Source organism: Vulpes vulpes, chromosome 10 (genome assembly GCF_048418805.1).
Source record: "Vulpes vulpes isolate BD-2025 chromosome 10, VulVul3, whole genome shotgun sequence".
In the NCBI taxonomy this organism is placed as follows: Eukaryota; Metazoa; Chordata; class Mammalia; order Carnivora; family Canidae; genus Vulpes; species Vulpes vulpes.
Window position 1 is genome coordinate 83,752,286 of NC_132789.1, and position 27,288 is coordinate 83,779,573.

Consider the following 27,288-nt stretch of genomic DNA (forward strand, 5'->3'; position numbering starts at 1 on the left):
GAGAAACAAAAAAAATACCCAAGTAATGATTAAATTAAAATCGGCATTCAAGGAAGCAATGGTCTACTTAGAGTGATAGAATTAACCTAATTTAAACAATTAGAGAAAAATTCATCTCCATAAAGCTTTCTTTTATGTGAAATACTCATAATGACCTGCATTTACTGAGTATTTACAATGCTCATTGTTCAAGTCATTGTTTTAATATTTCACCATGCTCATGTGTTTATTCCACACACTAACTCCATAAGGAGGTATTTTTAGTATCCCACTTAGCAAATAAGGAAATAGAAATACAGAAAGTTTCAGTAATTTGTCCAAGGTCTCGTAACATAGCTGAAGTTGGGGATTGACCCCTGCTGGCCACTTGATGTTAGAATCCCAGATTCCTAATCATTAAGCTATGTTGACATAAAGAAAATGAATTTCAGGGTTTCCATAATTCCTACCCCAAATCACTTTTACTCACTTTAAATTTATTCACATGTTGGGCAGAAGTAGGTGCCCTGTAATCAAGAGGGGCAGGTTGAGACATAGGCAGAGGGAGAAGCAGGCTTCTTGTGGGGATCCCGATGTGGGATTCAGTCGGGACTCCAGCATCATGCCCTGGGCTGAAAGCAGGTGCTCAATTGCTGAGCCACCCAAGCGTCCCAAGAATTCAGAGCTAATTTTCACCCTGTCTCAGCCCGTCTCTGCCCCAGTCACTGAACATCCGTAGACAAAAGAGAGAAATTGTACTGTGTTGGGCGCCATTGGAGAGAGCCATTAGCTCTTTGATTATGTCATTTCACTTTCATTATAGATTCTGTCGACCTATGGTGATAAGATTTCAATAATAAATGAATATAGAGATTCTCTTGACTATAAAAAGAACAAATAGGTGATGTAGAATTCCATTTCTCCAGTGTAGTGTACTTTAAGAGCTATTTAATGGCTCTGATATTTAAGGAAAAAATCACAAACCTTTCATCTTGTAAAAGGACAAATTAATAAATAATATGTAGTTAGATTTAGTTAAATTCTGATGACTTTTAATTATTTTACTTCAGTAGAATCACAATAGGATGGGATGGGATGGGGGGAATACATAGCTGTTTTTATTCTTTTTTTCCTCCAACTTTTTTTTTTTTTGTGTGTGTGTATGCTAATGTCATTTTTTCCCCCTTTGTCTTAGATGCTGTCGTTTTTTCAGGGAATGTTTACTTTCTATCATCAGGGCCATGAACTTGCCAAAGACTTCAATCACTACAAAATGGAACTACAGATCAACATTCAGAATGTAAGGAAATGAAAGCTTTCTGATATAAGAAGATGTTTGAGATGTGTATTTTCATTTTGTTATATAAAAAGCCTTAAACCGGGGGTGCCTGGGTGGCTCAGTTGGTTAAGCATCTGCCTTCAGCTCAGGTCATGATCTCAGGGTCCTGGGATGGAGCCCCAGGTCGGGCTCTCTGCTCAGCGGGGAATCTGTTCCTCCCTCTGCCCCTCTGCCCCTCTCCCCCTCTCCATCCCCCTCCTTAAAAAAAAAGAAAAAAGAATAAAAGAAAAGGCTTAAACTGAGATGTGGCTGAGCTGTTGTTGTTGAGAAACTGAGGCTACGTTGCCACCTTCTGGTCGGTTCTCAGTGTAACAAACTGCTCTTCAATTAGGTGAGGCTCGGGAACTCTGCCACCTGGTGGCTCTTTTTTTTGGATGACGAATTTGTTTTAAGAAATTATTTTTCTTTCAGAAAAGTCACTAGGTATATGTTTCTAATCAAGAGTCACATGATTTATTTTTATTATTTTTTCCAGTTTTATTGAGATTTAATTGATACGCAGTCCTGTAGGAGTTTGAGCTGTACGGCGTATTGACTTGACACACATAGTGCAAAATGATTACTGCAGTAAGTTTAGTTAATGTCTGTCACTGCATATAGTTACAGAAAATGTTTTTTCTCATGATGAGAACTTTTAGGATATACTCTTAGTAACTTTTATATGTCCTATAGCAGTGTTAACTGGGACATATGCTGCACTTGTAGGGATGGTTGTGAGGAGAGACTTTGTCACATGACTTTCAGTTTTCATGTAGAGAACAAACAAAAGAACACTCTGCTTTAGATTTAAGGCATTTTGATTTTAACCTCAATTTATTTTACATTTTACCTAAAAGTCTTACTTGATTTTTAATCCCAGCTAGGCTTATGGTTCAAGAGGAGTTTCTTCCCTGTGTTTATGCATACTTATTAATGTATTAATTTCACAGTTGCTGTGGGTCTATATTATTTTCCTGGAAAATTATGCTTTCAAAGAGGTCTTGGATAAAGAGATTTAGGAGAGCTTTATTAAACAGTGTAATGTAGATGATTTTGATCAGAAGGTGATGGATGTTTTTCCTCTCAACCCTTAAGTTGACTTTGGAAGTATACTCATTGAAACTCTTTTTATGTTTAGTATAATTTTAGGCCTTATTAGAAAAAGAGTGAGTGAGTTTTGAGACAAATGCATTCTAGCTCATACTGAAAGAAGTACAAAGGATGGGACTCTGTGCTGTTGGCTGCCTGACTTTCAATTTGATATCATCTTAGAGGTTGAGGAGAAATGGTTTTTGTGTAGATTTTATTTCTCCATTTGTTGTATAGTTCCCTACATTTGGGAATGTAGGTAATGAAATCTCTCTCTCTCTCTCTCTCTCTCTCTCTCTCGGTGATTCAAGTGTCAATTTGTATTTGTAGGTTATTTGGATGTTGAGCTGGTTTAAATAACTAAAAGAGTAACTATCCCCACTCACACATCCTACTACCAGTGACTATAATGTAACAATTTTTAAAAAATATTAATGTTTGTATATGTATAGATTTGTTCTAATTTTAAAAGTGTCTCTGTAGGTAGTGCAATAGTCTAATGTTGCTGTGATTTTTTAGAATACTTTTGCAGATGGCAGAACAGGTTTGTAAAAAGAACACTATATAGTTAGTTTAGAAGATTAATTATACTCTTGATTTTTTCCTCTACCAACTGGCTGTATAACTTGTGGAAATTTACTTCTGTCTGGATATCATCTGTCAACTGCAGAGCTGGCCTGGATGAGAACTTTCAGGCAGAACTGGTTCCATAATTTGTGGGGTCAGTGTAAGATGGAGAGGCAGGGCCCTTATTTAAATATGAAGAATTTCAATACCATGACAGTAGAGCATTAAACCAAGTGCATGACCTTTTGAGCACAAGGTCCTTTGTGGTTGTGCAGGCTATGTGCCTGTGAAGCTGGCTGTGCCTCGGTGTTTGGGGTGAGGGTAGGGATTCATCAGAGTCTCCTGGGAGCTTAAGCGAAACAATCCCTGCATAGCTTGCTTGTGGATGGAAGTGCTTTTGTAACATACCTGTGTGATAAAAGGGATATAGTTACCGTATATACACCCAAATGATTCCGAGAGATTAAATATTTCAATGTAAATGAGCAGTGCTCAGTCATGAAATATTATAAGCAAAACCTAAAAACAAGCTATCGCTTAAAATGGTCCATAAAGTAACTTGGTTAATATCCTTACTGCATTCAGAAGTTAACCTATGCTTTTGCTAATAAGAGTCATTTCCCATAGAAAAATGGGCAAAGAACAGTTGGTGGAAAATTTTTCTGTATCCTATGGAACTCAAGGATTGTCACCAGTAAACTGCCCTAAAATCTCTTCTCTAAATATTCATCTCTTCATTTTGTTGTTTCTGAGGCTGCTCCAGAACCTCCTCTTTCCACCCATCTGCAGTTTTGAGAACGCCTGATCAAGGTGTCTTTGCTGTTCCTTTTTGCTCTTAGCTAATTCTTTTCCCTTCAAAAAATGCCAGCACCTTTGAAACACATGCCACTTACTCTGTGGTACCTGCTGTACCTGAGTGTTGCTGTACCTTGCTCATTTATTGGCCATTTCTCTAATTCCCTGATATCAGCTTTTATAAGGGAAAATTCTGGCTATGTAAAGCTACAAATTACAAAAATCCCAGTTATGTGTTATTTTTATGTGATGTATATTTATATATTTAAGGAAATAGACCCAAATATTAAAACCAAATCTTAGCGTTAACTATCTGTGTACTATAATGCTATGGATAATTTTGGTCAGCTTTTAAGTATTTGTAGTAAAAATCCCAGCAAGATCATTTTGTAATCAGAAAAAAGGTAAAAGTTATTTAAAAATAAAAACAACCTATTTTTCTCCATCTGGTTTCACCTTTTTTGTTGTAAAAATGGTAACACCTCTTTTATTTTTTTGAAAGCAATTTATTCCTCATCTACTTTCCATAATCCAGAGTAATGCATGGAAAGGAAAACAGAGCAAGATGGCTTTTAGAAAATAGATTTTCAAGAAAAATATAAATTGCTTCAAAATTGAAGGATATTTTAAAAAACTAAATTTAAACTTTTGTTATCTTTATCCCCAGAGAAATGTGGGGAAAGAGAGACTAGAATAGAATTCTTCCTAGAAGGAAATATAATGTGAGAAATCTTAGAATTCATGAAGAATCCCCAGAAAATCTTAAGAATAGTTAAAATTTTAAGAATATGCCCAAATATTTTTGTTACAGTGTTGTGAGAAAAGTAGAACACTAAAACAATAAACTATGTTTTTTTTTAAGGGATTGGAAATGATTGTGTAAAAATGCATAAGTCCTTATTTATGAGGTATAGATTTAATGTCACTTTTCATCACTTTTAAACCTTTTCCTGGGACGCCTGGGTGGCTAAGTGGTTGAGCGTCTGCCTTCAGCTCAGGGCATGATCCCGTGGTCCCGGGATCGAGTCCCACGTTGGGCTCCCTGCATGGAGCCTGCTTCTCCCTCTGCCTGTGTCTCTGCCAATCTCTCTCCGTGTCTCTCATAAGTAAATAAATAAAATCTTAAAAAAAAAAAATAAACCTTTTCCTTCTGCCCCCAAAACAAGACTGTACTTTTTCCCTCTTTCTGTTTTATAATGTTGTGGGTTAGTTTTTATATTCTGAAAAAAAATTTAAAAATATACTTTCTCTTCCAATCAGATTTAAGACAATAAGCTATTAGTTTGGTATTGAAGGCTTTCCTTTATCCTTTGATACGGAATGACTGCGACTTTTCAGTGACTTAATTGTCATAGTAGTTGTAGTGGTAATGTCACCTAAATTTATTTTCTTATCATTTGTCAGGTATTACTTGTTTGCTTTATTTGGATTATGCACATGTAGTTTTCATAAAAGTCGTATGATGTAGATTTTTTATTCCTATTTTACAGATGAGGTCAATGAGGAGAGTAACTTCTTGTTGTCATACTGCTTTAAGATCAGGACCAGGATGGGAAGTTGGGCAGACTCCCTCCAGAGGACCATGGTGTTGGTTTCAGATTCTGTGCTGGGATATAAGTGGGTCATCTACGGTGTGTCTGGGGTCAGTAAATATAGCAGCTGGAGAACATCTTGATAGGGCCATCTGCTTGCCCAGACCTTAGCTACATGTGGGTGACATGGGAGTCTCTTTAATGGTAAGAACTCAGATTGAGGCCCTCAGTTCACCTCCACCTCTCAACAGTTCTAAATTGCGTTTCCCTCATCCCCATGGAAAGTACCTGATACAGGATTTAGACTTACCATCTATTCACCTGGGGTCCGTTGCCTACCATTCCTTTTCCTGCCACCTTGCTCTGTGTGGGGCACTTGAAGGGCAATATAGGGATTATAGTGAGGGTGTGTGTGTGTGTGCGTGTGGGTGTCTAGGGCCTTACCCCTTTTCTGTTACATTATTTTTGCAAGGTTACTAAAGCAGGGCTGCATGGGGCCCACCCTGATGTTTTACAGCTGTTTTATGAAACCTTTTTCATATTTTTTATTATACTTTGCCTGTCTTTTCTCTCTGAATGACGTCATGGGGCCAGGATGGGAAAACTGGCTATCTGTACTTGGAATCAGCCTTTGCCCTCTGCCTTTAAAGCTTTATTTCTGGCTATGACATTGTGAAAAGCTCCTTCTCTCTCTCTTCTTCCTTTTTCCCTTAATATGAGAGTGAGCCTGTGTTAATAATCCTGACCCACCGGTTTCCAGACAAACTCAAATGTGTCTGAATTCTGGCTAAGTCCCCGAATTGAATCCTCCTTCTTCCAAATAGGTGATGCAATAAAATATTTAATTTGTAAGGCTTAATTTAAAATGGTTTATTTGGAAATTTATTTAGGAAAGCATGCAATGAAAGGAATTTCCTTTTCTTTCCTTTTTTTTTTAAACTAGTAATGGATGGCACTATACTATCTCAGAGGTTATTTTGAGGATTAAAGCACCAAAAATGTTTTCAGTAGTGTCAGCCACAGTGTAAACACTCTAATGGTCACTTATTGTAGCATTTACAGTCTAACATTATTATTAGTTGATGGTATCTTAATATACACCTGGAATTTAGAATTAGAGATTGCTAGGCTCTAGCTATTCTATTAATGTTCAAATTTAAAAATACGTCATTTTGACTTGTATTCAAAATTTACCTAAAATGATAAAATCTTCCTCCTCCCTTCCCAGTGCAGAGTTAGACACATCTGAGGAAGTTAGACAGTGAGGGCAGGTGGTACTCCATGGAGGTGGTTGGTACTCCATGGAGGGGTCTGCAGCAGAAAAAGTAGGGGTGATGGTGGGGGTTGGGGTGGGGAGGGTATAAAAGTAGCCTGCAGAAGAGGTGGTTGAGTATTTGGAAGGTTGGTTACATTGAGCAGATGCATTAATTTGAAGGAATAAGTAAATAGATTGAGAATAACGGGAGCTATATTTCTCACTATATGGGAAGAAATGTACGATATTGGGAAAGGAGGAGTGCCCAGGTGGCTCATTCGGTTAGGTGACTGACTCCTGATTTTAGCTTAGGCCATGGTCTCAGGGTTATGAGATTGAACCCTGTGTCAGGCTCCCTGCTGAGTGAGGAGTCTGCTTGAGATCTCTCTCTTCCTATCCTTCTACCCCTCCTCCTGTTTGTGCTCTCTTGCTCTCTGTCTCTCTCAAATAAATCAATAATTCTTCAAAATCAGGAAGGGATAGGCTAGAAAGAAACTGAAAGTATTGGATTGGGAACAGATTTACTGGTATGAACATGTGGATTTTTCAATATGGAGAGATATAGAAGTGTATATGTATGTGTGTTCAAAAATATGAATGTGAACATATACATACATCCATGTGGTTTTTCTGTCTCCCAAGAACACTCAGAAGCAGTGACATCCCTTTAACTGTGACACACTGTGCTCAGGTTTTGGTTTCTAAATACTACACTCCACTAGAAGGAATAAGGGCTTTTTAAGGGAGAATGGTTGATTCTAGTACTGGGACAGAGAAAGTATAAGATGAACCCAGGACTCCTTTTTATACCAGAAAGTAAGGGATTACTGAATTAGGGGGCATGTCAAAAGATACCAGATTCAGCCAGAAGGGGCCCCTGCTGCTCAAATAGGACAGTTTGAGCATTAATATAAATAATGAGAGTATTGAGTACAAGGCATTAGATTAACAGGAATATATTTGTGTGTGCAGGCATGTGTTCTGTGCGTTGCTGGCATCTCTACATACAGGGCATGCACATATATATATATGTGTGTGTGTATATGTACACGTATACCTTGTTCTATTGTGCTTTGCTTTTTTGAGTTTTATGGATAGTGTGTTTTTTACAAATTGAAGGTTTATGGCAATCTATGTCTCACAGAAGTCTCTTGGTATTATTTTTAGAATAGCAGTTACTTACTTTGCGACTCCGTCTCACATTTTGGTAATTCTTGTGATATTTCAAACTTTTTGTTATTGTTATATTTGCAATTGTGATCAGTGATCTTTCATGTTACTATCATAATTGTTTCGGCGTGCCACAAACTGTGCCCATATGTGATAGTGAACTTAATCGGTAAATGTTGTGTGTGTTTTGACTGCTTCACTGACCAGCTATCCCACACCCCCATCTTTGTCCCTCTCCTTGGGCCTCCCTAGTCTCTGAGACACAGCGGTACTGAGATTAGGGCAGTGAATAGCCCTATCATGGCCTCTAAGTGGTCATGTGAGAATAAGAGTCACACAGTAAATCAAAAGCTAGAAATGAATAAGCTTAATGAGGAAGACATACCAAAATCCAGATAGGCTGAAACCTAGGCCTTTTGCACAACAGTTGTGAGTGCAAAGAAAAGGTTCTTGAAGGAGATGAGAAGTGCTACTCCAGTGAATACACGAATGATAAGAAAGCAAAACAGCCTTATTGGTAATATGAGCAGAGTTTGAGTGATCTGGATAGAAGATCACACCAGCCACAATATTCCCTTAGGCCAAAGCCTAATCTAGAGCAAGGCCCTAAGTCTCTTCAGTTCTGTGAAGGCTGAGAGAGGTGGAAAAGCTCCAGAAGAAGAGTTGGCAGCTGGTAGAGGTTGGTTTATGAGGTTTAAGGAAGAATCTGTCTCCGTAAAAGAAGAGTGTAAGATAAAGTAGCACATGCTGATGGAGAAGCTGCAGCAAGTTCTCCAGAAGGCCCAGCTAATTCATGAAGGTGGCCTCAGTACAGAGCAGATTTCCAATGTGGATAATGTCTGGTTTCAAAGGACAGGCTGACTCTCTTGTTAGGGGCTAACACAGGAAGTGACTTGAAGTTGCAGCTAGTGCTCATCTACCATTCTAAAAATCTTAGGACCCTTAAGAATTAGGCTAAATCTACTTTACCTGTGCTCTGTAAATAGAACAACAAAGCCTGGATGGCAGCATATCTCTATACAGCATGGTTTACTGAATATTTTGGGCCTGTTGAGACCTAGATGCCACTGAGAACATTTGTGATTCATGGGAAGAGGTGAAAATATCAACATAAGCAGGAGATCAGAAGGAGCTGATTCTGCTCTCAAGTATGACTTTGAAGGGGTTCAAAACTTCAGTGGAGGAAATAATTGGAGATGGGGTGGAGATAGCGAAAGAACCAGAATTAGACATGGAGACTAAAGCTGGGCCTGAATTGCTGCAATCTCATGATAAAATTTGAATAGATGACTTGCTTTTTATGCATGAGCAAAGAAAGTGGTTTCTTCAGAGGGAAACTACTCCTAGTGAAGATGCTGCGAAGATTGGTGAAAATGACAACAAAGAAGTTAGAATATTCCATAAATTTAGTTGATAAAACAGCAGCAGGGTTTGGGAAGATTGAGTCCAGTTTGGAAAGAAGTTCTATTGTAGGTAAAATGCTACCAGATATCATTGTTGTCTTATTTCAAGTTGCTGCCGCAGCCACCCTGAACAGTCAGCAGCCACTAGCATCAAATCAAGACCCTCTACCAGAAAATGATTATGACTGGAAGCTCAGATGATGTTAGGATTTTTTTTAGCAATATAATATTTCTTGAAGTATGTACATTTTTAAGACATAATTCTATTGTGCCTTTAATAGACCACAGTATAGTATAGACGTAACTTTTTTTTAAAAGATTTTATTTATTTATTCATGAGAGACAGACGGGGTGGGTGTAGAGACACAGGCAGAGGGAGAAGCAGGCTCCATGTAGGGAGCCTGATGCGGGACTCGATCCCAGGACTCCAGGATCACACCCTGGGCTGAAGGCAGGCACTAAACCACTGAGCCACCCAGGGATCCCAGACATAACTTTTATGTACACTAGGAAGCCCAAAAATTCATTTGACTTGCTTAATTGCAATATTTATTTTATTGCAGTGGCCTGGAACTGAACCCACACTATCTCTGAAGTATTTGTATGTAAAACTATTATACAGACACACACAGACACACATTCAGAAAGACGTGAGGGTTGGGAGGTATCTAAGCAAAGTGACAAAGGTGAATAAATAAAATCACTATAATCAGTATTAAAATGGGGACAAGAAATCCTGGAGGCATGAGAAACAGGCAGGCAAGAGGGAACTGGCTATTAACAAATGAGTTCCATCCTCCTTGCAATCCTGCATTTTGTTTTAGTACATAAATTTTTTAACTCTCAGCTTGTGCTTAAAATACGCTCCTGCAGTTAAGTTTTCCCCTTTGCAATCCACATTTATCAGACTCTCGTTCCCCTAAAAAAAAGTATACATTCTACCATTTTTCTGTTCTAGACCCTTGGTAACCCCTTTCATTGTAGGGAGGAGAGGAGAGGGATTTCAATAAAATTTTTTTTATCTCCGCTTCTGCACAATTTCACATCAGCAGTTTTTTGGTGTTAATACAATTATTTTAGAGTGTGGATAAGAGAAATGTCCAGAAGCTGGGTGGTGCTGACTCATCATGTTGGCCTTGGTAATTTCGTCACTTTACCTTACATATACGTTTCCAGGGTAGCAGTTTGACAGAGATACTGGCATGCTAAGTCTCCTGGGTTTCAGAAATGTAATTTGTTTCTTCAGTATCAAAGATATTATTTGTACATGAGATTCTTACTCCTCTCTTTATCTGAGAAGAAATGTCATTCCATGTGCAATTGCCATGACCTGCACAAAATGACCTTATATTATTAGTTGGCAGAGAAGAATTAAGTTTTTCAGGTTCTGAGTACTTAATACTGCTGGTATAATAATACTGAGTCAGGTTTGTGCAAAAGAAAGACTTCCCAGATATTTTATGACCTACTTTTTTTAAAATCTAAGATTTAGTATTATTGTGAGACAAGGTAGGAGTTCTTATGTTGATTAACACAAGCATTCTTGGTGTTCAAAAGCTTTGAGAGTAAATAATCTCCAGTTATCTAAGCTTAGACTCTTCTATTAGCTATTTTACCACTATTTTTTTTTCTTTGAACGGGAATCTTAAAGAGACAAACTGGAAAGGAGGGTATATTTCAAGAAGTTTATAGAAAAATCCTACAAATTTAATTATAGTTATCCAGAAACTTACAAATGGACATGAAAAAACTCATATGAGAACTTAAAACTTAGATGTGTTTATTATCTATTTCAGACACGAAATCGTTTTGAAGGAACGAGGTCAGAAGTGGAAGAGCTTATGAACAAAATCAGACAGAACCCCAAGGACCACAAACGAGCAAGTCAGTTCACGGCAGAAGGCTACCTGTATGTACAGGAAAAAAGTAAGAGGATCTCCAGCAGTGATGAATGACTAATGAAATGTCATTTTAAAACTCGTACTGTAATTACTCTATTTTCAGAATAATTATTTCTACCACTTCTTTTGCCCCCTCCTGTCCTAGAAGGTCAGTTTTGTATTGTGGGGGAAAACACATTCCTGCTCTAGGGAGGGGCCAGTGAAATTAGGAACTCAGGGAGCACCCTACTTTCCAGATGCACCTCGGAATTCTGCATCATACTTTGCTAAAACTTGTTTATGAGGATGCCAGAACTTGGTGTAAGGCTTAAAGTGAGGCAAAGTATTTTTCCTCCTTTCCCTTCATCCCTCCCATCCTTATCACCTACACACACACATATGCACATTCATATACATATGCACACCCTCCCCCTCCCACAGCCCTCCTTCCCATGTTAACGTCAGGAGGGCACATACTCCTCCTATTCCTTCATATCATTTCTTTCCACGCCAATCTGAGATCATTTGTTCTTGCTAAAATTATCAGGGTGATTGCAGATGGCTATAAAAAATATTCCTAGGTGGCATTCTAATTTCTATCAGAATTTTTAGTATTGCACTCAGTGAATACGTGGTGTGTAGAGTGTCCTGGTTTTGAAAATTAAGGTACCTAAAGATTCTTTAAAACTTTTGACAATTTGTTATTATTTTAACTGTTCAACTCTTAAACTTTAGTTCATCAACTGTAGAACCTGAGTTACTATTTAGTAGAAAGGAGAATGTGAAATGTTTATGTGTTTACTGTTTTCCTGCCTTGCCACCCTTGACTGTAGTCAGGGCACTTCACAATTTTTATTAGTGTGGCTGACTTACAGGATTTTCAAACTGACTACTTTAGTCGGAGAGAGTACTTGTGGAATAGCTGTGGGATATCTGTGCTTCAGAATGAAGTTAATGCATATACAGTTGGCAGAATGGTGGTTCTATTTCCATTTGCCCTTATTCAGTCTGGGCTACCATAGTCTTCATGTCTCATGAGGAGGAGTTACATGGCAAGCAGAACTCTGAATTTTTCCGATGCTTTAGCTTTTTCATCTCAGTTTGTTCATTGAACTTGAAAGAACTGAATTAACATGTAGGGTAGAGACATAGGAAGGATAGAATTTTTGTATTATACACCCAAGTGAAAATCACAGGAAACTTTAATTTATAGATTCATAACTGTTTCTCAACTAACTGTCTTTGAAAGGAATTGGGCTGAAAGTAGTTGGAAAAATAGAATGAAAACAGTAGTGGCAAAATTCTCCTCTTGTTAACTGTATGCCAGACACTGTGCTAAGCTTTTTATACACCTTGCCTCATTTAATCCTTTAAAAAACCTTCTGAAGTGTATAGTACTATTATTACCCCATTTACCATTGAGAAAATGGAAGCACCATTGAGAAAATGGAGAGAAATAATGTCCTCTAGATCACGCAGGTCCTGAATGCTGGGATTGTCCATCTATGTCATGCTCTCTAGGCTATTATCTGGAGCATGGATGGCTGTGAAAAGCCTATGTATTTGGGTCAGGTGGGATCCGGGAAAGGATGGTGGCTTAATGAGTGGGAAGACTTTGATATTTGGAACCAGAAACTCAAACTTGAGGTTAGGCTTTGTCATTTCTTGGGCATTTGGTCTAAGCTTAAGTTTTCTTAAACTGAAGAGATAGTAATGCACCATCCCCCCACCTCAAAGTTTTTTCTTAGTGTTGAATGAAATATCTGCACAATATGTTTTGAACCATAGAATAGGATACAAGTGCTAGCTATTCATAACACACACACCAGTGGTCCCTGAATTCTGGTCTTCGCACTCCTGGTGGCCTGAGCTGAGATTTACTGTGGTCTAGTAACACCTTTCATCTCCCACTGGCCCCAAGATAATGTGAGAAGCTTTTCTTAAAGCTCGGTGGATCCTTTTGAATGAGCCCTTTTCTCCCTCCTAAGCTTGTCCTTCTTGAATTTTAGGTATAGAAGGTTTGTTTGTTTGTTTACAGGTAAAATGATGGTGATAAAAGATGCTAGTTGCTTTCTTCTTCTTCTCCTCCTCCTCCTCCTCCTCCTCCTTCTTCTTCTTTTTCTTCTTCTTTTTTTAAGTCTTGGTAAAAGACAAAATTGTCAGCCTCTGTTGGGAGTAACTTTTGTTATGATTGGATTTTACTGGCATATGAAACTAGATTGCTAGGTACTCCTGACGTGGACCATTCTCTTCTAATAGCTCTGGTGCTGACAATACTGACTTTATATGAAGTAAAAAGTAGTTCTTCTTCTTCTTTTTTTAAAGATTCATTTATTTATTTATTCATGATAGACATAGAGAGAGAGAGAGAGGCAGAGACACAGGCAGAGGAAGAAGTAGGCTCCATGCCGGGAGCCTGACACAGGACTCGATTCTGGGACTCCAGGATCGTGCCCTGGGCTAAAGGCAGACGCTAAATCATGGAACCACCCAGGAATCCCCCGTAAAAAGAAGTTCTGAGAATGTTCTGGTCACTGTGAATAGCTCACCTCTCTATTCTTCATCTTGCATTTTAAAGTTCAGCTTTACCATCATTAGTAAGGGCAGCTGCCTACCAAAGTGCTATAGTGGGCTTAATGCTCTCGTAGTTGCTAGACTAGATGCTTTTTCTCAGCATTGTGATTCTATGATCGTGTTGTTTTTGAGAGGCCAGAACTGAATCCAAAACCATCATATACATTGAATGGAATTCTTGAAACCCTTGTGAGCTCTTCCTACCTGGAAATAAAAAATATAGCTCATAATTAAGAGATTTTTTTTTAGGTGTGAGATAGCAATCCAGCAAACCATTTGAAAAGTATGTCTTCAACTCCTTGCTTTGCTGCTGAAAAGTATTGAATCTTCTCTGAAATGATCTCTCTGAGCCTACTTTTTTTTTTTTTTTTAAATTGGAATCAACAATGTTGGTGGTTTGTTTCCTTGAGCTGTATTAGTTGCTGCTTATTGGGCTTTTCCTCTTTAGTAATATTTTTGAAACTCTGCATATCTGCTTATTTATGAGGAAAAACATAAAGTGCTATTTCTTGTTCAAGGGCCCGCTCCGTTTGGTTCCAGTTGGGTCAAACACTACTGCATGTATCGGAAAGCAGCCAAGAAGTTCAACATAATCCCATTTGAGCATAGATCTGGGGGAAAACTTGTAAGTATTTGATTATATATTATGTATTCTATGTGAGGCAGTTTTTGAGGCTGATATCTTAATGGTGTTTTTATTCACTAATGATAAATACATTATATTTTGGTTTTAGGATTAAGGTCTTTGTTTTCTTTTATTTCTAAATAGGCCACTAAACAACAATGCTTGTGGTTTTTGAATTGTATGTATGGATTTTAATGGTCAGGACTAGAATCCTTTTATTTCACCATTATTGGAGGATAAAGTGAACCCCTACAATGAGCTTTCACAACTCAGTGCTCAGTCAGATCGATATTTGAGTGGATCTGATGTGCACAAGTGTTCACAGTCTGAAAACATGATACATGATAATCTGTAATGAATTTTACTGTTTCCATTTAGACTTACAAAGTTCTCACTTAGGCAGTTGCTAGTTAGTTAACTACTCCTCCCACAGAAATAAATAGCAAAACAACACATGATAGCAAGAAGATCTCAGGAATTGGCTGTGTAGGAAAGATGATCGCTCTTTGGGTTTTAAATAGAAACTGTAGCTCATAGCAATAATCAGTAGTCTGGAGGAGGCAAAACTCTTCCACCAATATTGAACATAATGGGTAACACATTAAAAAAAAAGCGGAAGTCATTGCTTGCTGGGTGGATGGGCATGATTTTGCCTAGGTGAATACAGAATTAACTCAAGTTCACTTCTATTTATATATACTTTGCATCTTCCTGAAAAATATTTAAAGCAACTTATAATACAAACATAGATTTATAATAATGAAAATAGACATGGAAAATCAAGGCCATGGAAAAAAGGAGTAAGTGAGGAGGATATCAATCTTAAAGGCTGATGGGGATAAGATTGAGCATGAGATTTGCAGGTGAGGTTCCTGTCAGGACTAACTCAAATGCTAAGACGTGTCTGCTTAGTGATGTCTCTCTATTTAACCACCACATAATAAAAACATTTTGGAATATAATGACTGTGACATTTTGAATATTGGCATGTTTGAATGTTTGTTTAGTATTACTTGGAGATTCTCCTGTTTTAGTAAATATAAGAATGTTCTACAAGTAGGTACTCAAAGTTCTTATAGTTCTTTACTCAGAACTCGTGTTCCTGCATTGCATCTAATTCCCTTGGATGGTTTAGTGAGGTAAAATAGTACTGTATTAAAACAAATAAAGTAAATATAAATTCAGGGTGACCCACTCCAGAAACAAAATCCACATTGATTGACTGGTTCTAACTTTCGATGATCACAATAGCTACTCTAGGGCCTTATGATATACCTTTTAGGTAGATTCATATGGAATTAAAGTTTTTATAGGTAAAGAAGGTCACATATTGCCTTTTACATATGGTATAACAATATGAATTAAACAAAACTATTCGTTCAAAAAGAGTGCAATAAGAGAATAACATGTTCTGGCATGTGGAAACTATATTGTTAATCTACCTTTTAAAATTAGTGCTTATGAGGTCTGGTTTAATGTTACTGTAATCAAAGCAAGATCCAGAAAACCTTAAGGAAAAGAGCATGACAAAAATGATTAAGATTATAAATAGGGGTGCCTGGGTGCCTCAGTCAGTTAAGCATTGGCCTTTGGCTCAGGTCTTGATCTCAGGGTCCTGGGATGGCGCCCTGCATCAGGCTCTCTGATTAGTGAGGAGTCTGCTTCTCCTTTTGCCCCTCACCCTGCTCCTGCTTTCTCTCTCTTTCTCTCAAACAAATAAATAAAATCTTTTTTTTAAAAAAGATTTTATTTATTTATTCATGAAAGACACAAAGAGAGAGAGAGGTGGAGACACTGGCAGAGGGAGAAGCAGGCTCCATGCAGGGAGCCTGATGTGGGACTCGATCCCAGGTCTCCAGGATCATGCCCTGGGCCGAAGGCGGTGCTAAACCACTGAGCCACCAGGGCTGCTGTAAATAAAATCTTTTTAAAAAAGATTGTAAGTAGTGTTTAAACAAACTTGTTTGAAAGAGAATAAAATAAGGGGACTTAAAATCTTGAACCTTGGCCCCACCCTCCCCAATATAGGGTTCTTTGGTGTGTCTATGCTTATATTGTAGTTTTTGAGAATATTTAAAATGATTGTTTGCAGGGGGATGGAGAGGTGTTCTTTTTGAAAGAATGTACCAAGAGGCATACTGACTCCATTGACAGAAGGTTCTGTTTTGATGTAGAAGCTGCTGACCGGTAAGTTATTAGAATTATTGCGCTTAATGAAAGAGTCTTATAAAAATTATTTTAAAAAGTGGAAGTTAATTGAAACTTGAAAAAGAGATTTCCTTGCCCTGAAAGAATGTTATCTTGTTACATTTCCAGGCTTTGTATTCACTTTGACCGGTTTAGGCTTTGTCTCTGTGTTTAGCTATAGAGTAATAGCTTGATCTTGGCTGGAGTTTGGAGTCCTTCTAATGAGTAATTAAAAAATTACCTTGGAGCATTTCATTGTTGACATAGGCCTAATTGTGGCATTGAAAGAATAATGAGTGAAAATGAGGAAGTAGGTGACAAAGCTGACAAGAGCTGGTGGGTTGTTAATACAGAACAATATTCGTTTTCATGTGTGGGAATTTTCTGTATGTATTCTGTGTATGATGGAGGCAAGCTGTTTACTCAAAGACTGCTTATCTTTTGCCTTGTTGTATGACTTTCAGTAATTATAAAAGACTCTTTGCCAGAGAGGAGGAAGTTAAAAACAGAAAAAAGTTCGTCTGATAATACTACTACTTCTCTGGCATTTATTTCTAGGTTCTCCTGTCACACTAAGGAAAATCTTGGTACTCGTAGAATATTTCTTTTGTACTGTCTGACAGTATGGTGGTTCCTTGCCAGTTCTGGTTTTGGCAATACTGGTCTTTAGATAAGGCTGTTTCACAGTTATATAACAAAAGTTTACAGCATGAGATTTTTGTAACAGAAGTTCATTTCAGGTCAGGACCCACAAATACAAAAATAATTAATGCTTCCTCTTCCCTCAGATGATATAACCAAGGCTATGGGATGGATGCTGAGAGGGAAAAGCTATGCTTTACTTTGCTTTACTTTACAATAAATGAATTGAAGACCACATACCTAGAAGTGTGCCATTAGGCGTCATGATAAATTTGGCACTACCATGAGAAAAGTAGTTTAACGAGCATTTTGCCAGTACTGGAAAAAGGTGACAGAGAATGTCATTGTAGAAGAGGCTAACTTTTAGGCCAGTGAGAACTGGTTCAGATACCTTAAGAAGAGATTCAGTCTGTGTAGTACAACTTGAGTATTTGTGTGTGTCTACCTATAGTGGGTATCTACTGAGTCCTAAGTGTCAGACAGTGCTAGGTGCTCTAAATTTTTCTGTGCTTTATCTTATTTAATCCTGTGAGGCAGGTATTATCCTTCCCATTTTATGATGGGGATCTGGGCCATAAATAGTTTAAGTGATTTTTCCAAGGGAATATAGTTGGAAAGTGGGAGAGCTGAGATTTGAACTACTGCATTTTGCCTCTAGAGCCTATTCTGCCTCTTGGTCACTACATCATAAGTCTGAGTATTGCCGTGTAGTTGTGACATTCCCTAAATAATTGACAAAGGTGAGCCAGCAGTGATGTATACCAGATAGTGTGCTTAATGTGGTTAATATGGTTTGCTAGACTTGATCATGCCAAATGCACTTGGTCAGTGATGATCTTTATTATGATTGTAACCACTGTCCACCCCTCACAAAGATTGACCAGGGATTACCATGGAATTATTTTCACCTATATAGGGTAACATTTTATAAATAGACTCTGAGAATGGGGAAAAACTTTAGAGGTGATCTATTCAAGTGGTTTTTAAATGGTTTTATAGGGAAACCCTCTTCTCAAATAAAATTTTACATTTATGCATATATGAAGCAATAAAAAAGAGAGTTCCCATATTAAAGTAGGGTAAGGGGCCTGCATCCCTATTTTTCAGTTTCCTTCTTCTTATAGACATCTTTAATCTATGTCTGCTGACACCAGAGCTGCTTTCTGGGAAATCATGACAGGGGGACCACTCATCTAGTCTAGATGGATGGTTGAAGAAAGGCATATGGAGGATTTGACATCTCGTTGATGATTGATGGATTATTTGGAGTCAGCTGGGATTGAGACTCCTATTCCAGGTAGAGAAAATGGTATGTGTGAAGGCCTGGAGTCAAGGGAGGATGTGGCCCATTTGAGGTCCCTAGAGATACCAGCAACTTTAGAGCAGTCAAGAAGAGGAGGAGAAAGGCTTGAGAAGGGGAGCAAGGGCCTGACATTGAGGTTTCTCAATTTAATCCATTACATGGCTTTAAGTTAAGTAGTAGGTAATACATTTATATTTTTCAAAACTCACTCTGGCAGAGTAGAGAAAGGTCTGCAGATGGCAAGAGTAGATGAAAAGGGTCCTGGATTAGTGTTGGTAGCAGTGGGAGTGGAAGCTAAGGGATCCATTTGAGGGAGATATTTAGAACTAAATTTAGAGACCAGTTGGATCTTGGAATATAGAATGAAGGAGGGGAGAGTTTCTGGCTTAAGCAAGTAGATAGTGCCATTTACTGAGAGGGACAGTCAAGGAGGCCCAAGGATGGAGGATGATGAATACAGCCATGGTCATGTTGAGTTAGATTGCTGTGGATCATTCAGTAAAAAACCCAGTGCGGGGTTGGGTGGGGGGTGGGTGGGGGTGGAACAACAACAACAAAAAACCAGTGGGAATTTGGATGCAGCACTTGGCAGCTTTGGCAGCATCCATCACTGAATCATGCTTGTTGCCACAAGATTTCTTGGACTTCTCTATTTTCAGCCATTGCTTTTTTAAATTTAATTTTATTTATTTATTCATGACACACACACACACACACACACACACACACACAGAGAGAGAGAGAGAGAGGGAGAGAGAGAGAGAGGGAGAGAGAGAGGCAGAGACACAGGCAGAGGGAGAAGCAGGCTCCATGCAGGGAGCCCTACGTGGGACTTGATCCCAGGTCTCCAGGATCAGGCCCTGGGCTGAAGGTGGTGCTAAACCACTGAGCCACCGGGGCTGCCCTCAGCCATTGCTTTTTAAATGTCATTTCCTGTGGCTATCTTTTCTTTCTTTCTTTGTCCATTCACATGATTTCATCGCTCTGCAGTTTGTATTTTTCTTTTTTTCTGTGTTTTGAGCTGCTTTTAGAGTCTTTCCAATTATACTGCTCCTATAATTTTTGGTGATTTCCATACTGCTTAAGATGAACCTTTTTAGCACCTTGCTTCCTGACTCCTTGAACTTCTCTCTTTTGGTCTTCTTGTTCTTTACTCTGCCTCAGCCATCCACTCTCACAGTTGTTGCTTAGATCTTGTCATTACAGGGACTGGCAACTGCTCTAGAATCTCCACTGCAAGCCTTTCTCTTTCTGACACCACCTTCTATCCTTCTCTGCTTTTTTCCTGGTAAGTAATCTTAGATTCTCTCTAATCAGTTGAGCCTATTGTTACTCAATTTCTTACATCCTCGCTTCCTTCCTGATCTAGTTTAATTTCAATCATAATAGTCATTATTTTAAATATGCTCTTTTGTCTTTCTCTTCCTTTATTAGACTTGCTGGTACAACCTCAACTTAAGTAAGGTTCACCTCTGCCTCCTTTCTTTCTAGAGAGACATAGTTAAGCATGTTCACCAGGATCACTTCAGGTTCATGAGCACTAGCCTCAAGTGAGCCATTAATTCTAGCCATTAATTGTGTTGCATTTTCTAGTTCTTTCATTCTCCTGATGATGAATATTTCATATTTTTCTCCTTATAAGCCTTTTTCCTAATAATTCTGTGTCCTGTTTTGCTATGAAAGTAGAAGCAATGAGAAGAAATCATCCACTGCCATAAACACCCACTCCATCATGGTACCCAGACACCTTGCTCTTCCTCCGTCTCTGTGTGAGCTGTGCTCCTGAGCCTTTCTATTCACTTGTCTCTCATCCTGTCCGTGTTACTCTACAATATCACTTTCTTGTTATCATGAGGGTTGCCCTTTCTACTGGATTATTCTCATCAGCACACAAAATACTCTTTTTCCTCCATTTTGAAAAAAAATGCCACCACTGTCACCAGTGAAACACCCGTGTCTTGACCAGTCTTCCCTTTTGTCTGCTGCCCATTTCTCTCCTCTAATAAACAACAAAACTTCTTCAAAAGCTGTTGTATTAAGATATCAAATGTTCTTCCTCTCATTCTCTTTTGGGCCTTTGTCTCTCCTTTGCACTGAGGTTGTGTTTGTCAAGCTATCATGATCTCCATGTGCTACATCAAGTTGTCAACTCTCCTGTCCTTCCTCCTCTTTGCTGGCAGCAGCATCTGACATGGCCAGTCACACTCTTCTCCATGACATACTTGCTTTACTTCTTCTAAAACAATACACCTGCCTCTTTGTTTTCTGATACCCCATTGACTTTTCGATTTCTAGACTCATTTACAACTTCTCATTTCCCAGACCTTTTGATGTTGAAGTCCTCTGATGTTCATCTTTGAGCTCTTCTCCTCATCCTAACCCTCAAGAGCTTGTCCAGCCTCATGGCTTCAAGTGCCATCCTTACGTTGGTAACTCTGAAACTTATTATGTCTACCTGGATCTTTTCCCTGAGCTTCAGGTTCTTACCCAGCTGCCTACTCAGTCTTGCTTCTGTGATGCATTTTGAACAGTGCAGAGGTGGGAGATAGTTTGTTTTTTGTAAATTTCCCCAGAATTCTTGGAACAAAAATGATCCCTTTATAGGATTTAACATTTTATGTAAGTATATTCAATCTTATGTAAATACTAATATCATAGAAATATTTTTTCAAAAGTGATACATGTTTATTGTTAGTCTTTTTCTAAAGGTTTTTGGTTAACTTGGAAAATAACTATGTTATGTGTCTTCTTGAGTCTTTAGGGTTATGTTATTTTTGCATTATTGATTCCTCTTATTTTGCTTATTTCTTCATTTCTAAGCAGGGAAACATCTATTCAGGTTTGATATTACTGAAGGATAGTGTTTCTGGGGCTGTTAGGTTCCTGCTACCAACCCCGTCATCAGTGTGTTTTCCACTTTTGGAGCAAAATCTGGAGGGAGCATGAGTGTACTTTGAGGTACTTCTGGCATTTCAGAAAGCTTATTTAGTGGAGAGAATGAATGAGGTAGGTTCTTCTCTTGTCTATTTCTCCGATTCCTGGCCAAATGAATGACTGGGAATTGTAAGTAATTTGTTCCTTGTCTATTAGATTATGAATTCCACGAGAGTGGAGACCCTGGTTTAGAAATACTTGGTACTGCGATACTAAACGCAAGACTTTCTGTATGGTGGGCATTCACCAAATTTGTATTGAATTAAATGAAATTGAATTGTTGCTTAGAAGTGACAGAACTGGGATTAGATTCAATCAAGCAACTGTCAGTCAGCTGTTCTTTTCTTCTGTACCACACAGCAGTGCTGTGAACTCCAGTGGTTTTTTTGTTTTTTGTTATTTTGCCTAAAGAAAATAAACTTAACCCATTGTGGAGCAGATGGATTTTGTAAGTGGGTTTCTGATGGAATTTGTAGAGCATTCCTATCGGTATCTTCATATAGTAATTTCACAGTTGATTGAATGTGCTTAACATAGAAACATATTTTGTCTTCTTTTCTGGTATCAGTTTTTGCTATTTTTTTTATTCCTTGGGTTGGAAAAGCAGTCAGATAACATTGTGACAACAGGCAAAATAATTCATAAACAGCAGCATGGAGCCTGGGCTAGCATTGGATTTATGTAGATATAAATCAAGAGCTTTCACTTAATTGTTGCATGAGTTTAGGTCAGGTTTGATTGCATGTAACAGAAAAACTCAAAATAAGATTGCTTATATAATGCAAAGTTTCTTTTTTTTCTCTGATTTGGGAGAGCCTAGAGGAGATCAGACCAGGGTGAGTATGAGTAGCATGCTTCTTGGTGCCAGGTCTTATTCCCCCTTGTGCATGGCTTACTTTCCCAATCACCTTAAGTGCACCATGCCTCATCCCACTTAAAGAGCACTGTCTCTTGTTGTAGGCACACTTTCCAGAGGTTGAACATAACACTTCTGATCCCATAATGATGTGAATGGAATTATATGGTTATAACCAGCTGCAAGGGAGGCTGGGAAATGCCAAGGCAGGGCAGTTGCTGTTTTTTGTTTCAAGACATCCCTGTGCTATTCTGATTCTTCTGGAATCTGTCACTGATAATGAAAGAGAGAATGGTTGAGGGTAGGGGCCCAACTAGCTGTTACTACTTCGATTATCAATGTTAAATGGACCTGTGCTTCATTTTCCTCCTCTCAGTTCACCAGAAGTATACTTTGACTATTTCAGCTAAGAACATTTAGGAACACATGTGCTGAGAATACCATCCAAAAAGTGAAAGGACAGCCCACAGAATGGGAGAAAATACTTGCAAATGGTATATCTGTTAAGGGACTTGTATCCAGGATACATAAATGACTCTTATAACTCAATAATAAAAAGACAATCCAATTAAAAATGGGTAGAAGATTTGAAGTAGACATTTTTTTTCATTGAAAATATGCAAGTGGCTGGTAAGTACATGAAAAGATGTTTAACAACATTAGCTATTAGGGAAATCAAAACCACAATGAGGGACTCCTGGCTGGCTCCCTCAGTAGAGCATGTGTGACTCCTGATCTTGGGGTCATGAGTTCAAGCCCCACATTGGGCAAGGAACCTACTTAAAAAATTAAGTAGGTTTTTAATTAAAAAATTAGATAAACAAACAAACATATTTAAAATGAACCCACAATGTGATACCACTTCGTACTCACTAGGATGGCTGTAATTAAAAAATCATAATAACTAGTATTGGTGAGGATATGGAGAAATTGGAACTTTCTCAAATACTGATGAGAGAAATTTAAAAAGGTATAACTGTTTTGGGAAGCAGTTTGGCAGTTCTTCAAAAACTTAAGCACAAAGGCATCTGGCTGGCTCAGTTGGTAGGGCACGCAACTCTTCATCTCAGGGTTGTGAGTTTGAGCCCCATGTTGGGTGTAGACATTACTTAAAAATAAAATCTTTAAACAAAAAAAGTTAAGCATCAAGTTATCATGTGACCCAGAAATTCTTCTTCTAGTTATATATGCAAGAGAAATGAAAACCTACATCTGCATAAAAAGCTTGCACACGCCTGATCCCAGATTTCTGGGATCGAGTCCCACATCCAGCTCCTTGCATGGAGCCTGCTTCTCCCTCTGCCTGTGTCTCTGCCTCTCTCTCTCAGTGTCTCTCATGAATAAATAAATAAAATCTTTTTAAAAAAAATCTTGCACACGTATGTCCACAGAACATTATTCATAATGGCCAAAATAGAAACAACTGAAATGTCTGTCAGCTGATGAATGGGTGGATAAAATGTGCTACATTCATACAACGAAGTGCGACCTGGCAGTATAAAGGAATGAAGAGCTAATGTGTGCTATAATGTGGATGAATCTTGGAAACCACATGCTTAGTGAAATAAGCGAGTCACAAGAGACTATGTATATGATTATATGACACATCCAGGGCAGGCAAATTGTTATAGGCAGAAAGGAGATTAGTGGCTGCCTAGGGCTGGGAGTTTCAAGGGAAATGGACACTAACTGCTAATTGATATGGAGTATTTTGGGGAGGTGATGAAAATGTTCTAAAATTGATTTTGGTTATGGTTCTACAACTCTTTGAATATATTAAAAGCTGTTGAATTATATACTCTGAGTAAATTTTATAGTGTGAATTTCAATAAAGCTTTAAAAAAATGCAGCTGCAAATAAGGAGCATAATTAAAATGACGTAAACATTCACTACTTCATGCCAGCCACACACTGGATACTGTGGGCTGTGAAATGATCCTGTCACTCATTTCAAGTGGGGGAAGAGGATTTTGTGTGGTTAGTTGCTCCTTGGCAAGCTGTAGTATGTCAGAAGATGCAGCGTTATTCTCCAAAGGATTAAACATCATCTCCTTCCTCCTGTCCCAACCATTTTGTTATATAATGTGCTTTTAGCTTCCTTCGTATGCTTATCACATGCCACATTGTGCTGTGACCCCCACACATTTGCTTGATAAATAATTACCATTGTGTGAGGTTCTCCCACACATCATATTCAGGCACTGCTTAAAGAAAATGCTTCCCATTTTGCTCTCATTAATCTGACATTTCAGATGTTCTGTTTGGTTTGATTTTTGCCTGATTCCTGGTATATTAGTCTTGAAGGATGGCAAGATACTTCTTACTTTCATAATTCTCTCATTTATATTTTCACGATGACAGTGGGTGGAGGCAGTCGACTAGGTATCTGGAGCAGTAAACATTTTCAAGTACTGCGACACCAAAGACTTTATTTAGCAGCTATGTGCATGCTACTTTCTTGTTTGTCACTTGAAAAGTAAGTTAAGAATATGTTGCTTCCAGAAGCCCATGCAGTTAGGCTGAATAATAATGTTTCTGTAGCACATTAACTACGGTATATTTGTAAGTATCTTACAGAGCATGTCATTCAGGCACTTAAACAGTCATGGACTGTGTTTGGCACTAAGGATGCAAGAATGAGAAGCTAAAAGGCCTGGCTTTGAGGGGACTCACAGACTAAGAGTGTTTTCAGAGGTCTGAGGTGCTTTAGGAGCTGTGAAGCAATGAGTGGGGCTGGCTGGGAAAGCTCGCTAGAAAAATTGTTAAATTGGATCTTGAAGATTTGGTAACAGTTTGGAAACTCAGAGGCAGGGTTGCCTAAGGCAGAAAGAATGATAGGAAGTCTTGAGAAAACATATTGAGATAATCTTTTAAGTCTTGTTCTCAACTGTGAGTGATTGTGTCTGGAGACACTGTGATTGTCATACTAACCCGGCGTGGATGGAGACCAGCCCTGATGCTAAATATCCAGCACAAGACAGTCCTCTGCAACAAAGCATCATCTGGTTTAGTATATCCTTAGCATGGGTGTTTTTTTATTTTTATTTTTTTTTTATTTATGATAGGCACACAGTGAGAGAGAGAGAGGCAGAGACACAGGCAGAGGGAGAAGCAGGCTCCATGCACCGGGAACCCGACGTGGGATTCGATCCCGGGTCTCCAGGATCGCGCCCTGGGCCAAAGGCAGGCGCTAAACCGCTGCGCCACCCAGGGATCCCTAGCATGGGTGTTGAAAACCCTGCTTTAAAGCATTTGAAAAGACGACAGCTCCAACACATTTGTGGAACTGAATGCAACGGTTCTTTTTTTTTAAATTTATTTTTATTTATTTATGATAGAGAGAGAGAGAGAGAGAGAGGCAGAGACACAGGCAGAGGAGAGGGAGAAGCAGGCTCCATGCCGGGAGCCCGACACGGGACTTGATCTGGGACTCCAGGATCGTTCCCTGGGCCAAAGGCAGGCGTGAAACCGCTGAGCCACCCAGGGATCCCCTGTTTTGTTTTTTTACACGAATATATTTATGAGATGTATATTTCAATTAAAAAAAGTATAACAGCTTAATTGGTTATAGTTCAGGGGATGAATAAACCCAGAATGTGAAGGGATCTGTCAGGGCTGATGCATCATTCAAGAATTCTTAGATTCCAGCGTGGAGAGACTAGGAAAAAAGTCATTTTAAAAGAATTTAGGTGGAACTTGTAGAAAATGGATTGCGCAGAATTAGAGACAGCATTTCTTGCATATAAGCTTCTGTGTTTTTCATAATATGTAAGATTTTGCCCTAAAGATGGTAGTTGATAGAGGCATACTGAAAGATACATTTTATTTTTAAAATTTTATTTAAATTCAATTAACATATAGTATATTATTAGTTTCAAAGGTAGAGTTCAGTGAGTGACTCATCAGTCTTCTATAACACCCAGTGCTCATTACACACATGCCCTCCTTAATGCCCATTACCCACATGCCCCATCCCTGCATCCCCATCCCCTCCAGCAACCCTCAGTTTGTTTCCTATATTAAGAGTTTCTTTGTCTCCTTCTCTGACTTTGTCTTGTTTTATTTTTCCTCCTTCCTCTACCCTACTGTTTTGTTTCTTAAATTCCACATATGAGTGAAATCATATAATTGTTGAAAGACACATTTTATGTGGTTCCATTATTTAAATGGAAATCTAAATTGGCATTAATATGAATTTATTCTTAAAATGCATGCTGAAGGACATTGTAATGTGGATCATAGAACCGTTCTTAGCTTTTGTGAAAAAGTTGTAATGAACAATTGTATAGAAGGGTTTTTGTGGACACATACTTTCATTTCTCTTGGATAAATACCTTGAGTGGGATTGCTGGTGTGTGCATGTGTATGTATGTATATATATATATATATATATATATATATATATATATATATATACACACATATATATATGTTTTTATATATATATGTTTATGTATATTTGGCTTTTTATGAAATGACAGTTTTCCAGAGTAGTTTTAATCCTCCTACCAGCAATATATGGGAGTTCCAGTTGCTCTACCCTCTTACTGATCTTTGATCATGGCAGTCTTTTTCTTTATAGCCACTTATGGTTAGAGATGTTGAATAATTTTTCATGTGCTTTTTAGCCATTTATATTTCTTCTGTTGTGAAGTGTTTATTCAAATCCTTTGCTCATTTAAAAAAGTATGTTTTTTTTTTTTGTTGTTGTTGTTGTTATTGGATTGTAGGAATTATTCTAAGTATTCTGGTTACAGGGATCCCTGGGTGGTGCAGTGGTTTGGCGCTTGCCTTTGGCCCAGGGCGCGATCCTGGAGACCCGGGATCGAATCCCACATCAGGCTCCCGGTGCATGGAGCCTGCTTCTCCCTCTGCCTATGTCTCTGCCTCTCTCTCTCTCTCTCTCTCTGTGACTATCATAAATAAAAAAAAATTAAAAAAAAAAGTATTCTGGTTACAAATCCTTCATCCAGTATATTAGTTGTAAATATTTAATCTGTGGCTTGGCTACTCATTTTTTTTAAAAGATTTTATTTATTTATTCATGAGAGAGACAGAGAGAGAGAGAGAGAGAGGGGCAGAGACACAGGCAGAGGGAGAAGCAGGCTCCATGCAGGGAGCCTGACATGGGACTCGATCCCAGGTCTCCAGGATCAGGCCCTGGGCTGAAGGCAGCGCT

General features: G+C 38.4%; 1 protein-coding gene across 2 annotated transcripts in view; it reads left to right on the forward strand.

The window, feature by feature from the left end:
* ARHGAP10 (Rho GTPase activating protein 10) overlaps positions 1-27,288 on the forward strand; it is a 312,621-nt gene that overhangs the window by 123,443 nt on the left and 161,890 nt on the right. For both annotated transcript variants that reach the window (XM_072724789.1, XM_026018180.2), the window contains 4 exons: positions 1,175-1,279; positions 10,905-11,034; positions 14,081-14,187; positions 16,280-16,374. In XM_072724789.1, the coding sequence (XP_072580890.1) occupies positions 1,175-1,279; positions 10,905-11,034; positions 14,081-14,187; positions 16,280-16,374 (437 nt within the window). The remainder of the gene's footprint in view (positions 1-1,174; positions 1,280-10,904; positions 11,035-14,080; positions 14,188-16,279; positions 16,375-27,288) is intronic.